Source organism: Triticum aestivum, chromosome 6B (assembly GCF_018294505.1).
Source record: "Triticum aestivum cultivar Chinese Spring chromosome 6B, IWGSC CS RefSeq v2.1, whole genome shotgun sequence".
NCBI classification, from domain to species: domain Eukaryota; kingdom Viridiplantae; phylum Streptophyta; class Magnoliopsida; order Poales; family Poaceae; genus Triticum; species Triticum aestivum.
In genome coordinates, this window is record NC_057810.1 from 60,010,672 (window position 1) to 60,024,375 (window position 13,704).

Genomic DNA, 13,704 nt, shown 5'->3' on the forward strand with positions numbered 1-13,704 from the left:
GGTCTGTGTCACCCTATGTTATAGCTATTACATGAGGAATCGCATCCGATATAATTATCCATCACTGATCCATTGCCTACGAGCTTTTCATATATTGTGCTTCGCTTATTTACTTTTCCGTTGCTATTGTTACCATCACTACAAAACCCAAAAATATTGCTATTACTATCTTTGCCTTTTATTACTATTACCATTACTATCATACTACTTTGCTACTAAATACCTTGCTGCAGATACTAAGTTATGCAGGTGTGGTTGAATTGACAACTCAACTGCTAATACTCAAGAATATTCTTTGGCTCCCCTTGTGTCGAATCAATAAATTTGGGTTGAATACTCTACCCTCGAAAGCTGTTGCAATCCCTACACTTGTGGGTCATCACATCCCCAAGCTTAATTCCTTCTCGTCCTCGAGTAGGTAAATGATAAAAAATATAATTTTTGATGTGGAATGCTACCTAGCATAAACTTGATCATATATCTAATCAGGGCATGAATATTAAGACATAAGAGATTTAAAGCAATAGTCTATAATTTGACATAAAGACATCAATATTCAGGCATCCCAATAAACATTCATGTCTTTCAAAATATCAACGCTAATGAAAGATATCCCTACAAAATCATATAATCTTGTCATGCTCTGTCTTCTTAACACAAAGTATTTATCATGCAGAACCCCGATTCCAAGCCGAGCTTTTTCAACCCTCACGCAATACATGAGCACGAGCCATGGATATAGCACTACAGATGAAATAGAGTATGATGATAGAGGTAAATATAGAGAAGACAAAAAAAGAAAGTCTCACATCAACGTGGCTAACCAATGGACTATGAAGATGCCCATCAATCCAGAAATAAGAGAGGAGTTTCTCACCAAGCCTCCTCAGCGATTTGGCACATCCGACCGTCCGTTTCGTTGGTTTGATGGATATTCGACCGTCGGATCAAGCCCGCGGACGATTTGGGCCGCCGGATCGAACCGAAGACCCTATGGCAATGAATAGTTACCTCCCGCGGTAAAAGATCTCGTGCCACCACGTGTGAATTATGTGGTCCGCTGAGGGCATTTTTGTCTTTTCACATGTCGGCCCGTTGCATGGTAGTCGCTGGTTGGCCCGTGGTTGGATGAGGAGGGTGACTGCTGCATGTTCGTGCTCCCAATTGTCCTCCTCCCCCATCGGCCTCGCGCATTCGTCCTCTCGCCCCCCTCTCGCTGCCACGGCACCAGCCCCGCCTCCTCACCTCCCTTGCCCCGCCCTCCCAGCCATGTCTCTTCTCTCCATCGCAGGCCGCGATGCCTCTGCAATCCTCTTCCTCCCTAGCCGCACAGCGCGAGGGCGAGAAGACGACCCGAGGTCACCCGCCTCCCACCCAACGCACGAGGCTACCGGCGGCTGTATCCCTGTCAAATCTGGCCGCCTCCCATGCCATCACCGTCCGTCATGAGTTTGCCTCGTTGCCGTCATTCTTCTTCCTAAAGCGTCACGTGCGATTCGAGCCAGCCAGATCCAGCCGTGGCGGCTGAGATCCAGCTCGCTGATGAGCTCCTCTGCCTTGCCCGAGCCCCACGACAAAGGATTTGCACGGTCATCTCTCCCCGCACGATGGTGGGTGAAGGAGGTGGACGTCTCCGGCGAGTTAGCCGGGCCTCCCTCAGCATGACCACCAAAGGGTCGTCTCCTGAAAAACACCGGCCTTGTCCTGTTAACTATGTGAAGTGTGTGCTTCTTTGTTTGGTCCATCCAGGTGTGCGTGTTGACAATGGGTTCTTGCGTGTCGACAACGAGGCGGCGGAGGAGGCCCAAGGACCTCTCGGCCACGGCGACCAAATTCCGTTGGAAGGTGTCCACGGTAATCGACGGCGACATGGCCGACCGCTTCGCTGGGTGCCACGGGGTCGTCCGTGTCGACGGCGCGAAGGCCTCGATCGTCATGCTCCATCTCACGCAGCTGCAGTGACAAAGCATCTAGATGGACGCAGGAAATGGTGAGACGCGAACGAAACCAACCAACGCCTCGTTTTCTCCGGCCGGCGCTAACCTACTCGACCAGACCCCTGATTTTTGTTTTGTTTTTGAAGTGATTTGCGACGAGGCATGGTACGACTCTGTCATCATGCTGGGAGACTCGGGCGACTCCGGCGACGACGAAAATGATTACTCCAACGTCAGTCGAGGTATTGTGCTCCCCTGGTTTCTCATGCCCTGTAGTGCAGTTTCAGGCTCGAAGTGTACTCAGCATCAGATGCTCCCCCTGCTTGCAAATCCAGGTCCTCTCCTGGAAGACGTCACAGGTGGCACGAACGTGGCACCATGCAAGGACGCGGTGTGCTTGGTGAACACAGTGCAACGCCTCCGGAGCATCGTGGACGCGGAGGTGTGCCAGGGTGAAAAGAATGGTAGAGCGTGGCGTCGTGCTCGCCTCGGCCTTTCCTGGGCTGTATCCCGAGCTACAAGGTCCAGCCGATGCCCGTCGCCGGGTTCAGCCCGCACCACCAGAGGAAAAAATCGGCCATCTTTGGGCTCTCCTTCCGGTGGAGATCGTACAAGGGCAATGAAATGACCAAAGTGAGTGAGTCAACACCAACACTTCCACCTACTGATCCAGCAGTATCATTCAAATTGTTTGTCAGCATTTCATTTATGCTTTGCTGACAAAACTGACGATCAATTCTGCTAGCTCGGCGAAGTACCTGTACCGGCCGAGAGCAGGCCTGACGCTGCCGTATTCAGTCAACGAGAAACCGTTAGAGGGCTGTTTGTTGGTCCTCGAGCCGTCGGTGTTCAGAGTCAGAGGGGGGAAGGCTTCTTCAAGTACGAAGCAATGTTACTGAAACTCCTGATATGCATTCATCCACTGTGTATTTCTTCTGTCAGTATGCCTGACTGAAGCTTTTGAAATTGACCTCAGATACAAGAGGAAATCCCCAGCCCCAAACTGCTCCGCCTACAACTCGATCGGAGCAGACATGTTTGCTTGCGCAAGGAAAGTGCACCACATCGTGCTCCCGTCGCTGAAGCCCCACGACTCCTTCCCTTCGCTTCTCATTGTGAACATTCAGGTAATTCACTCGTGTTTCTTCACCTACTTAACCAAGTAGTGTTGATTGCTTAGTACATTTTTTTGAGAAAATTATTGCTTAGTCTGAGCTTAACAGGTTAATAAATGATCTGTACAGTTGCCTACCTATCCCACTACCGTGTTCTGTGAGAACGATGGCGATGGTGTAAGCCTGGTCCTCTATTTCAAGATATTCGACAGCTTCGACAAGGAGATTTCTCCGCAGCTCAAGGACAACATCAAGGTAAGCCGAATTGATTGCATTTCCATGGCATCATAATGTAACCCATTTTGAGTACCCATGAACAAATTAGAGATGAGTTCATGGTCATGCGGAGTGTTATGAATGAGGAAATGGAGAAGTCAAGGGGTTCCCAGTGGAAAACAACGTGCCCTACACAGAGAGGTTGAAAATCCTGGCCGGCATTGTAAACCCTGAAGACCTGCAGATCAGTGCAACCGAGAGAAGGCTTGTACTACAATTAGAAGCCAGTGCTGACAAGACCCCAGTACAAATTCTACAAGGTAGTAACCAGTTATACATGCTTCCTCACATCTCCATCAACCCACATGTGCTCAAATTAGAAATTCTTGATGCACCTCCAGTCCTGACTGAAACATCTTCATCTGTTTGTTCATTGTGACGTAGGGATCGAACTACTTCGAGATCGACATTGACGTGCACCGGTTCAGCTACATATCGTGAAAGGGCCTTGAGACCTTCCGAGAGCGGCTGAAACATGGTGTCATCGATCTTGGGCTAACCATTTAGGTATTATTTTTTTCCTTTTGTTCTTGGCCTTAGGACCCGACCAACATTTTGTTCCCTAAAAGTTTGAATGCATTATTACTGGAATAGCAGGGTATTTTACCTTCTGTTCAAGCATTGTGTGTTTTGTTTGAAGCTTTAAGTAATCCAACATTAGCTTTGCTAATAAATGTCGTTATGTGCCGATGTTACTGTTTGATGTCACTTGGTCGTTTATTCCTGACCATTACGTCTTGCCAATATCGTTCTTGCAGGCCTGAACTATTTTGATAGGATGCCAACTCCCCCTCCATCCCCAAGGGGCCCGAAACATATGCACTTATGTTCAACAACTATATTATGAAGTAACTATGTTCTTGCTTGATCCAGCTAAAGTTCTAATCAGTGGTTCATGCCTAAAAATGATTTAGGGGTTGATAAAAGATTTTTTATCTTTGTGTTAGTACTCAAATTTTGAAGTTGATTGCACACATCCTAAAATGTCATCCAAAGAAAATTAGAGAGAGTAAATAGCTAGCATAGTGACAAGTCTGGACTATATCATGTATATGGGCTTATCAAGCTATCATGCAGAAAGATACAGTTTTCGTACATTTGCAGGTTAACTGCCATAGAACACCCTTGATAAAAAATGATTAAGTTTGGCAAGTGAATCCTCAGTGAAGATGATACTAAAATTGACAGACTTGCAAGTATTAAATGAGTAGGCTAATTTGGCTCCCAGGCTCAGCTGCACCCGCGCCAATGAAAAAAATCAAAACAAATACTAGAAAAATTCAAAAAATTCCAATTTTTTTGTGTGGTAGATAATTTGATGCGTGAGGTTTGCTGCAAAATTCAACTCATTTGGACGTTTGAGCATCTCTCAGCAAAAAAGACAAAATCGGGGTCTATAAAAAGTTCATTGTTCATGAACTGTTTTGACCCGATTTGTCTTTTTTGTTGAGAGCTACTCAAATGTCCAAATGAGTTGCAATTTACAGCGGACCTCACGCAACAAATTATCTACTACACAATTTTTTTTGGATTTTTTTGAATTTTTCTAGTATTTGTTTTGAATTTTTTCTGAGCGGGAGCATCTGAGCCTGGGCTCAGATGCGCATTTTCGATACTAAATGCCATCAATTGCAAAACAAAATTATGTGAAATCCTGCAAGTTTTACTACCTATTTTTGTTGTATAGTTCTACTTGCTTGAAAAGAAGCAATGCACAACAGTCACCACAAAGAACACAATATTGTGCGCACAAGCTAGACTATAACTATCTAATTGATTTGGTTTGCCATCTGGGTATTATCTAATTTATTTGTACCAAAATGAGTAATTCTGATGCACCTCTTCTTTCCTAATAATAGTTGCTTCTGACTAGCGACTGGTGGCACTGGATGTGCTTGCTTCCTTTGTCGTGCAACTTATTCGACTCAACCCTACCGTGTTACAGGCTTCTATCCCCCTCCCTCTCTCTTGACCCCCTATTATTTTCCGGATTGGAAGTGGCCTAAAGAATAGGAAGGCACTTGGAACTAGCATTTACACATGTTTTCTCTCTCAGATTTTGAAGGTCGATTCTCTCCATAATCTTTATCTCTGATGATATTTCCTTTTCTGGGTATTTTACTTTGTCATGTGCATTGTGACCTGGAGACCTTTATGATTACATCTGCAACATAGTGATAGGGAGGTGTTGCATATGGTGACCTCCAGTCTAATATGTACATCGATCTCCTTTTACTTTATCACATGCTAACGTATTGTCTGAATCCCATTGTCTGAACAATGCCATTTATTTTATCTCCTGCCAAAATAATGAGATGATCTATATTTATGTCCCATCTATTTTAATTAGATAGTGTTATCAGGGATATATAGTTTTGAAAGTTCAAACTAGATCTATTCATTATTATTAGTAATTGAGCTGCTGATTGTACAATATGCTTACGTGAGTTTTAGACTAAGTGCATAGCATTCCTCGCTGATCTTTAGTGTTGTAACTATAGCTCTAATATTCATTGTTAGTCAAATTACTTACTATTGAAATGTCGTGGTTCTCTATATATGTCATCTCTCATTGGGTGTCTGAATTTAGACTCCGGCTGTAGGGTTGTTTGTGTTGTGTGGTATGAATTGCCTTTGTACTTCAAAATGCATTTATCGAGTGTCGATTTTCTGATAAAACGATCTGTATATCTGCATTATAGTTGGAATATTCATATGTATGGTTTCACGCTTCCAAGAATAACAAACACTATGCACCCAACTCTCTCTTTTGTGGCCACTAACCATTCACTTTTTTTGTTCCTACAACCTGCATTGGCGTAATTTTGATTTTATATTGCCTACTTCAAGCACCGATAGACCACCACATGTTTGAATTATTTGTTTCTCAGAGATTATTTCTCTGGATTTCCATTTTTATTGATCAGAAGGCATGGGTGCATGTATCAACAATTGCAGTGTTAAGTGGTCATAACCACCCGCTTTTGTGCTCACATTTTTCAAAAATACTGCAAAGATGCATTTGATTTTAATTGTGCTAAAAACAACGATTTGGTATGGACTAAGTACAAAGTACCAAATTGACGTTTTTCCCTTGGTTATTTACTTACTGTACTGTGTCAGATGGCAATAAGTAGGTGAATTGTATGCTGGGGTGCAAATTGTACTTCTAAGTAAGACCACATGAACTGCTAATGAGATTATCTATGTAATAAAATCTTCTCTAATCTAAGCTTCAAAGCTACATGAACTACCTTATTTTTTCATTTGTTGGCTACACTAAAAATAGGGTCATGCTCTAACAGTGACACTTTCTATTTGCAGTAGTACTGTTGAGCCAATTGATACTAGGTGTGCATGAATATTTGCCTTGCCAGTAGGATTTTATTCGGACGTGGATGGGTCCTGTCTTTTATTCTGCTTGTTTTTCCTGTGTTCCTCATCTTTCTGGATGTGTCGCAGTTGGGACGATGGCGTGCCGGAAGGGCTGTCTTGCGAGTTGACCGGAGAGGGAGTACACCGGAGAGGCTTCTGAGATGGCTGAGTTTGTTCTTCGCTTCTCTCATTGTCTTCTCCTTTGTGCTGTACATGTGCTCATCCAGGGATTTGTTGTTCTTTAGGGATCTGTCTAGGGTTTGCTGGTTGATTTGTCCTGGCTGGGGTCTGCTTGTGCTCTTGGGCTGTGCTGCTCGAAGTTGCTTCGCTGGTTTCCTTGCAGGTGATTCTTTCCTCTCGCCTGCCCTCTTCGGTGTTTTTTCTAGGTTGTTTAGATTTGTATTTCAAGTTCACATATACGGCAGCGCTCTCCCCTCCTCTTCTGTAGAAGGTGAGATCCTTGCTCCTTTTGTTATCTCTCTGAATCCCTAGCTTCCGCAAATTTAGTCCACAATGTGGTGATATTCTTACAGGATCGTTGATCTGTGCATCCAGGCACCCAAGCTTTTCTTTGCGCGATGGCATCAGGCACACGGAGGGAGCTCTTCTCCATCGGTGCGATGAACAATGACCGTGATCTCCGTTCCACACCATCACCAGCTAGCAAGGTAGACCCCGTTTGCTTGGTCAACTCTAAAACATGTGCTAGATTTGTTCGAGATTTATGCAATTGGACCTGTCGTTGATCTAGGACACACAGAGCATATTTTTGATATGTGATTTGTAGTAGAATGGTCCTATTAGCTCCATCGATGCTTGCTGTGCAGTCCAATGTGTATCAGATTCTTTAGATCCCGTGAATAGCCATTTTTTACCCTGTTCATGCTTGCTCTATGGTGTACTGTGTATCATGCCGTTTGGCTTCTGTAGTTTACCTGCTTGTGTTTGCCAATCGTGGTCAACACACAACACGATTGATGTTTGTGACCTGCCTTTAAAGAATGTGCCCTGCCTTACTTAAAAGCATGTTTACATCGTCGTTGTGTTGTTGCAGATCTCTGGTTTGTTTTTCAGGTTTCTGTTGCACGTTTGCTTTGCTTGTCCTAAACCCGTCACCGATAAAGGCTAATGCATTTCCATGTTTCTATTGCTTTAGTAGCCTGATATTTCCGCGTATTCCTGTTGTGGTATGTACTATGCGTAAATGACTTGCCACTCTACATATTTTAATAGATGAAGCATTCTGCCACGGTTAGGCCGAAGGCTATGCTTAGTGTCGTTCTTGCTGAAGATGATTTACCCGAGGTGAAGTACAAGACATGCGCATCTTACCGTGGCCTTGTGGCGGCTACTGCTATCTTCTGGCCATCACAGTTGCGTTCGTCCGCAGCGGCAGAGCATATGAGGATCAATGGCGACCCAGCTGTGGATGCCAATGGGCCATGCAAAATGCTGCTCCTCGGTGCTTGGAGCATCTTCAGGCCACCATGGATATTGAATTTGACCGCCCTCTAATGCAGAAAATCTAGACCGAGATGAAGTACCTGTCGGGCAGTGTCGACGAGAAGGACAGGAAGATCAGAATCTGAAGGCTAAGGTGGAAAAAAGGAATTTGCGGGTCAAGGGGCTTACTAAGGGCTGGGGTCACTGGCAGATACCTGCTCGGATCTGCATATGATCAAGCTTTGCTTCCTACTGGTTCTTCGGTAGTTCATTTTTTATCATTGCTGAAAATGCATTCCATCGTGTATGCTTGCTTACTCTCCTATGATGCTTTCTACGCTCTTTTGTTAGATAAGGGACAGTACTTGCTTCGATCATTTTGATTCTGATTAGATCTTTATTTCCATTTGACTTCTTGCTATATCTGCATCTCCATTTAACTTATTGATATAGTTTCATTTCATTCTGTTTTAGCTTACTTACAATTAATAACTTTACAATCAACTCCTGATGTCACTATTTCGTACTTTGTTTGGTTTAGAACTACTTGACATGCACCCTTTTACCTCGCACTCAAGATATAATATTTATCTTTATTTATGTATACAACAGGTTTATGGATGGGTGTTTGGAGGTTTCTGAGGCTGCATTATGAATAGGTGATATTAAGCGAATACCAGTATTTTTAGGTGCATTTTGTCGGCCATCTATTTACCGCTTCAGTTACTTCAGATGTTGTTAGTCCCATTTGAACACATGGTGATAATATCATGCTTTCATTGCCCCTTATCGTCGGAATAGCAGCCTGGGTCACTACTAACTTAACATTACACGCTTGACCAAAACGTTTGGACCGGCACCCTCGTGCCAAGGTGCGTACCCGATCTAGTTGATATCAATGCGAGGAGTAGGGATTGCCATGCAACAGATGCACTAAGAGCTATAAGTGTATGAGAGCTCAATATGAAAACTAAGTGGATGTGCATCCAACTTGCTTGCTCATGAAGACCTCGGGCATTTGAGGAAGCCCACCATCGAAATATACAAGCCAAGTTCTATAATGAAGAATTCCCACTAGTATATGAAAGTGACTAAATAGGAGACTCTCTATATGAAAAACATGGTGCTACCTTGAAGCACAAGTGTGGTAAGAGATAGTAACAATGCCTCTTCTCTTTTTTTTCTTTTTTTCTTTGTTTCTCTCTCTCTCTCTCATTGTCTGGAGTCTCATCCCAACTTATGAGGGAATCATAGTTTCCATCATCCTTTCCTCGCTGGGACATGCTCTAATAATGAATAATGATGATCATCACAATTGTGTTTACTTATAACTCAAAAGAAAATAAAAATTACAACTCGATACCTAGAACAAAGTATGACCCTATATGAATGCCTCTGGCAGTGTACCAGGATGTGCAATGATCTAGCATAACAACGATATCAAAAAACAGACAAGCCATGGAAATATCATGCTAGCTATCTTACGATCATGCGAAGCAATATGACAATGAATGCCCAAGTCATCAAAACGGAGGCGGTGGAAGTCGCATGGCAATATATCTTGGAATGGCTATGGAAATTCCATAATAGTAGGTATGGCGGCTGTTTTGAGGAAGATATAATAAGGCTTATGTGTGATAGAGCGTATCATATTACGGGGTTTGGATGCACCTGCGAAGTTTGCACCACCTCTTGAGGTGAGAAAGGGCAATGCACGGTACCGAAGAGGCTAGCAAATCACGGAAAGGTAAGAATGTATATAATCCATGGACTCACATAGTCATAAAGAACTCATATACTTATTGCAAAAGTTTATTAGCCCTCAAAACAAAGTACTACTACGCATGCCCCTAGGGGGATAGATTGGTAGGAAAAGACCATCGCTCGTCCCCGACCGCCACTCATAAGGAATACAATCAATAATACATCATGCTCCACCATCATAGCATAACAAGAGACTATACGTGCATGCTTCGGGAATCAAAAACCTTAACACCAATATTCTTACTAACCACAACCATTTACTAGTACCTCCCACGTATTCCATCTCTATATCGCAAAACTATTGCAAGGAATCAAACATATCATATTCAGTGATCCATAAGTTTTATGTAGGATTTTATGACTAACCATGCAATTGACCAATTCCTGTTGACTCTCTAAATAGATATAAGTGAAGTAAGAGAGTTTAATTATTTCTACAAATATCATGCTCTAATAAATATAAGTGAATCAAAATATCACTATATAAATAACGGTTTTCTATGTGAAGAGAAACATGCAATCCAAACTTCAAATGATATAAGTGAAGCACATGAAGCATTCTATAAAGCCATACCCAAAAGATATAAGTGAAGTGCAATGAGCATTCTATAAATCAACCATGGACTATCTCATACCAGCATGGTGCATAAAACAAAAGTGGAAACTAAATGCGAAAGATGCTCCATGATTTACGCATATCACGTGAACAAAACAAAGAAGAAAACATACTGATACTTGTTGAAGAAAGATGAGATGCCTTCTAAGGCATCCCCAAGCTTAGACGCTTGAGTCTCCTCGAATATTTACTTGGGGTGCCTTGGGCATCCCCAAGCTTGAGCTCTTGCCTCTCCTCCTTCTCCTCGTATTGAGACCTCCTCGATTTTTGATCACTTCATCCATACAAAATTCAACAGAAAGCTCGGTAAGATCCGTTAGTATAATAAAGCAAATCACCACTCTAAGTACTGTTGCAAACCAATTCATATTTTGTTTTTGCATTGTAGCTACTATAATATAACTTTTCCATGGCTTATACCACCGATAGAATCGATAGATTCATCAAAACAAGCAAAACAATGCATCAAAAAACAAAATCTGTCTTAATCAGGACAATGTGTAGAAATATGAACATCTACCATACTTCTGGTACTCCAAAAATTCTGAAATATTAGGACGAAATAAACAATTTGTATAGCAAGACCGTGCAAAAAGTTTCAGAACCGTTTGACGTTCCAAATGTTTTTTGAAAATTCACGCGCTACAGCCAAAGTTTCTGTTTCTGCATCGCACATACCAACAAGCAATCTAATCATCCTAAAGGCAAACCTTGGCACAATAATTTTACAATACTAAGGATTTGTACAAGGGGGTAATTATTTTTGTTGAAAACTATCTGTAACTGAGATTCACAAAGTTTCCATGGGCAAAAACAAGTTTAAGGAGCTCCCCCACTTCAACAATGCTCGTCTCTCTCACTTTCACTTTCCTTTTTGTGAAGTTTTAAGTTCCCCTCTATATTTTTTGTTATAAAACTTTATAAAATCACTCATCAGAAATAAAATGACTCTCTAAAACTTCTGGGTTGTCTCCCTGACAGCGCTTTCTTTAAAGCCATTAAGCTAGGCATGAAGTGCTCAAGTAATGAATCCACCCGGATCCTAAGGTATATCAAAGCCAATTTTAATTATCAATGATTTGGCATTTAGTAGTGAGCAAAAGGAAACATATATCAAGCAATGACGAAGTCTAACTCTCTTCCTATGCATCGACATGTCATATAAGAACAATTCATGCACATCAAGTAAAGGCCAATACAAGCAGTTTCTTGCAATTTTATCGTGTTAGAAACATAGAGAGGCGGAGATGTAGTTCCTCTCTCATAATAATTGCAACATGGAGCAGCAAGCACATGCACATTATATTCATCAAAATCATCATGTGTAGTGGTAAAAGGCAACCCATCAATATAATCCTTAATAAGAACAAACATCTCTGATATAGTGTAGTTTGGAGAATTCAAAGGATAATAGGACTATCATGTGTGGGTGCAATAGCAACAATTTCATTCTTAACGTAAGGAATTATAGAAAGTTCATCTCATAAGCATAATTCATATTGGCATCATGGCCACAAGCATAGAAACATCAATTTCATCAAAAAGGGATATTTCAAAAGAATCGAGGGGATCATAGCATTCATCCTTCGGTAAGAACGAAGGGAGATTAAACAATGTATGAGTTGGAGAGTTACTCTCATCAGAAGGTGGGCACATGTAGCTAATCCGTTCTTCCTCCGTTTGTTCTTCGCTCTCCTCATCGTCTTTTTCATCCAATGAGCTCACAGTTTCATCAGTTTCTTCTTGCATAGACTCCTCCAAAATATTAGTCTCTTCTTGCACAGCGAGAAGTCCTCAATATATGGTTTAATATAAGCATTAGAAGAATAATTTTCATAGCAATATTTAAGTATGGAAAATTTTTCAGATTTGTAAAGAGTAGCATCATACTTTCAATCAAAGAAGCAACTTCATAAGCACCCTTAAAAGCAATAAATTCTTCAATTTGTTCAATATCAAAGTAATTATAAACACCCTTGGCATAAGTAGATACGATTCCATTATCCTTAAACTCACATTGGAAGGGAAGGTATTTTTAGGGTGTTCAGACCAAAAAGTAAAATCATGTATTTCACATAAATTCAAAGCATAGCAATACAAACTATTAATATGATGCCACAAAAGTTTCCCTTTTTGAGATAAGCGGTGTCGCACAAAATGAGCATGCTCATCTAATGATTTGTCCTCAACTAAGCTAGTTGGGGTTTCAACACGAGCATAAATGGATCAAAGATGATCCAAATAGAAAGCTTCAGTGGTATGATAGATTTTGGGTGGTTCTTCAACCATTGGTTTAGCAGGTACTGTAAGTGCATCTAGTGCCACCCCTAGTTGGTTTTGGAGTATTGACGACTGAGGGAGTCCTGGATTAAGGGGCCTCGGACAGCTAGACTATATACTTTGGCCGGACTGTTGGATTATGAAGATACAAGATAGAAGACTTCGTCCCGTGTCCGGATGGGACTCTCCTTTGCGTGGAAGGCAAGCTTGGCGATTCAGATATGTAGATTCCCTTCTCTGTAACCGACTCTGTGTAATCCTAGCCACCTCCGGTGTCTATACAAACCGGAGGGTTTAGTCCGTACGACAAGAACAATCATAATCATAGGCTAGCTTCTAGGGTTAGCCTCATTGATCTCATGGTAGATCAACTCTTGTAATACTCATATCATCAAGATCAATCACGCAGGAAGTAGGGTATTACCTCCATAGAGAGGGCCCAAACCTGGGTAAACATCGTGTCCCCCGCCTCCTGTTACCATTATCCTTAGACGCATAGTTCGGGACCCCTACCCGAGATCCGCCGGTTTTGACACCGACATTGGTGCTTTCATCGAGAGTTCCGCGATGTCGTCGTCATAGGGCTTGATGGTTCCCTCCATCGTCTCTAACGATGCAGTCCAGGGTGAGATTTTTCTCCCCGGACAGATCTTTGTATTCGGCGGCTCCGCACTACGGGCCAACTCGCTTAGCCATCTGGAGCAGATCGATAGCTACGCCCCTGGCCATTAGGTCAGGTTTGGAAGTTTGAATTACATCACCGACATCCGCGGAGACTTGATCTTCGATGGTTTCGAACCCACGATAGCCGCTCCCTGCAGCCATGATGAACATGACTCAAATCTGTCATCGGACTATGCTCAGAGACCGTGCCTGTGACTGCCCTGGCCCTAGATCC

At 42.4% G+C, this 13,704-nt stretch overlaps 1 protein-coding gene and 1 pseudogene across 4 annotated transcripts; both read left to right on the forward strand.

Annotated features, from left to right (window-relative positions):
• The first annotated feature begins 1,222 nt into the window (after nt 1-1,222).
• Nucleotides 1,223-3,598, forward strand: LOC123133474 (uncharacterized; annotated as a pseudogene).
• Nucleotides 3,599-4,772: 1,174 nt separating this feature from the next.
• LOC123133475 (uncharacterized) lies at nt 4,773-8,447 on the forward strand. Of its 4 annotated transcripts, none has more exons than XM_044552957.1 (4): nt 4,773-6,872; nt 6,949-7,154; nt 7,259-7,371; nt 7,937-8,447. In XM_044552957.1, the coding sequence occupies exons 1-4, from the start codon at nt 6,865-6,867 to the stop codon at nt 8,216-8,218; spliced, it is 609 nt and encodes a 202-aa protein (XP_044408892.1). In that variant the 5' UTR covers nt 4,773-6,864; the 3' UTR covers nt 8,219-8,447. The 4 variants fall into 4 exon arrangements, with proteins under 4 accessions (XP_044408892.1, XP_044408893.1, XP_044408890.1 ...); XM_044552958.1 differs by having other exon boundaries at nt 6,949-7,046; XM_044552955.1 differs by having other exon boundaries at nt 4,773-7,154.
• The last annotated feature ends 5,257 nt before the right edge of the window (nt 8,448-13,704 follow it).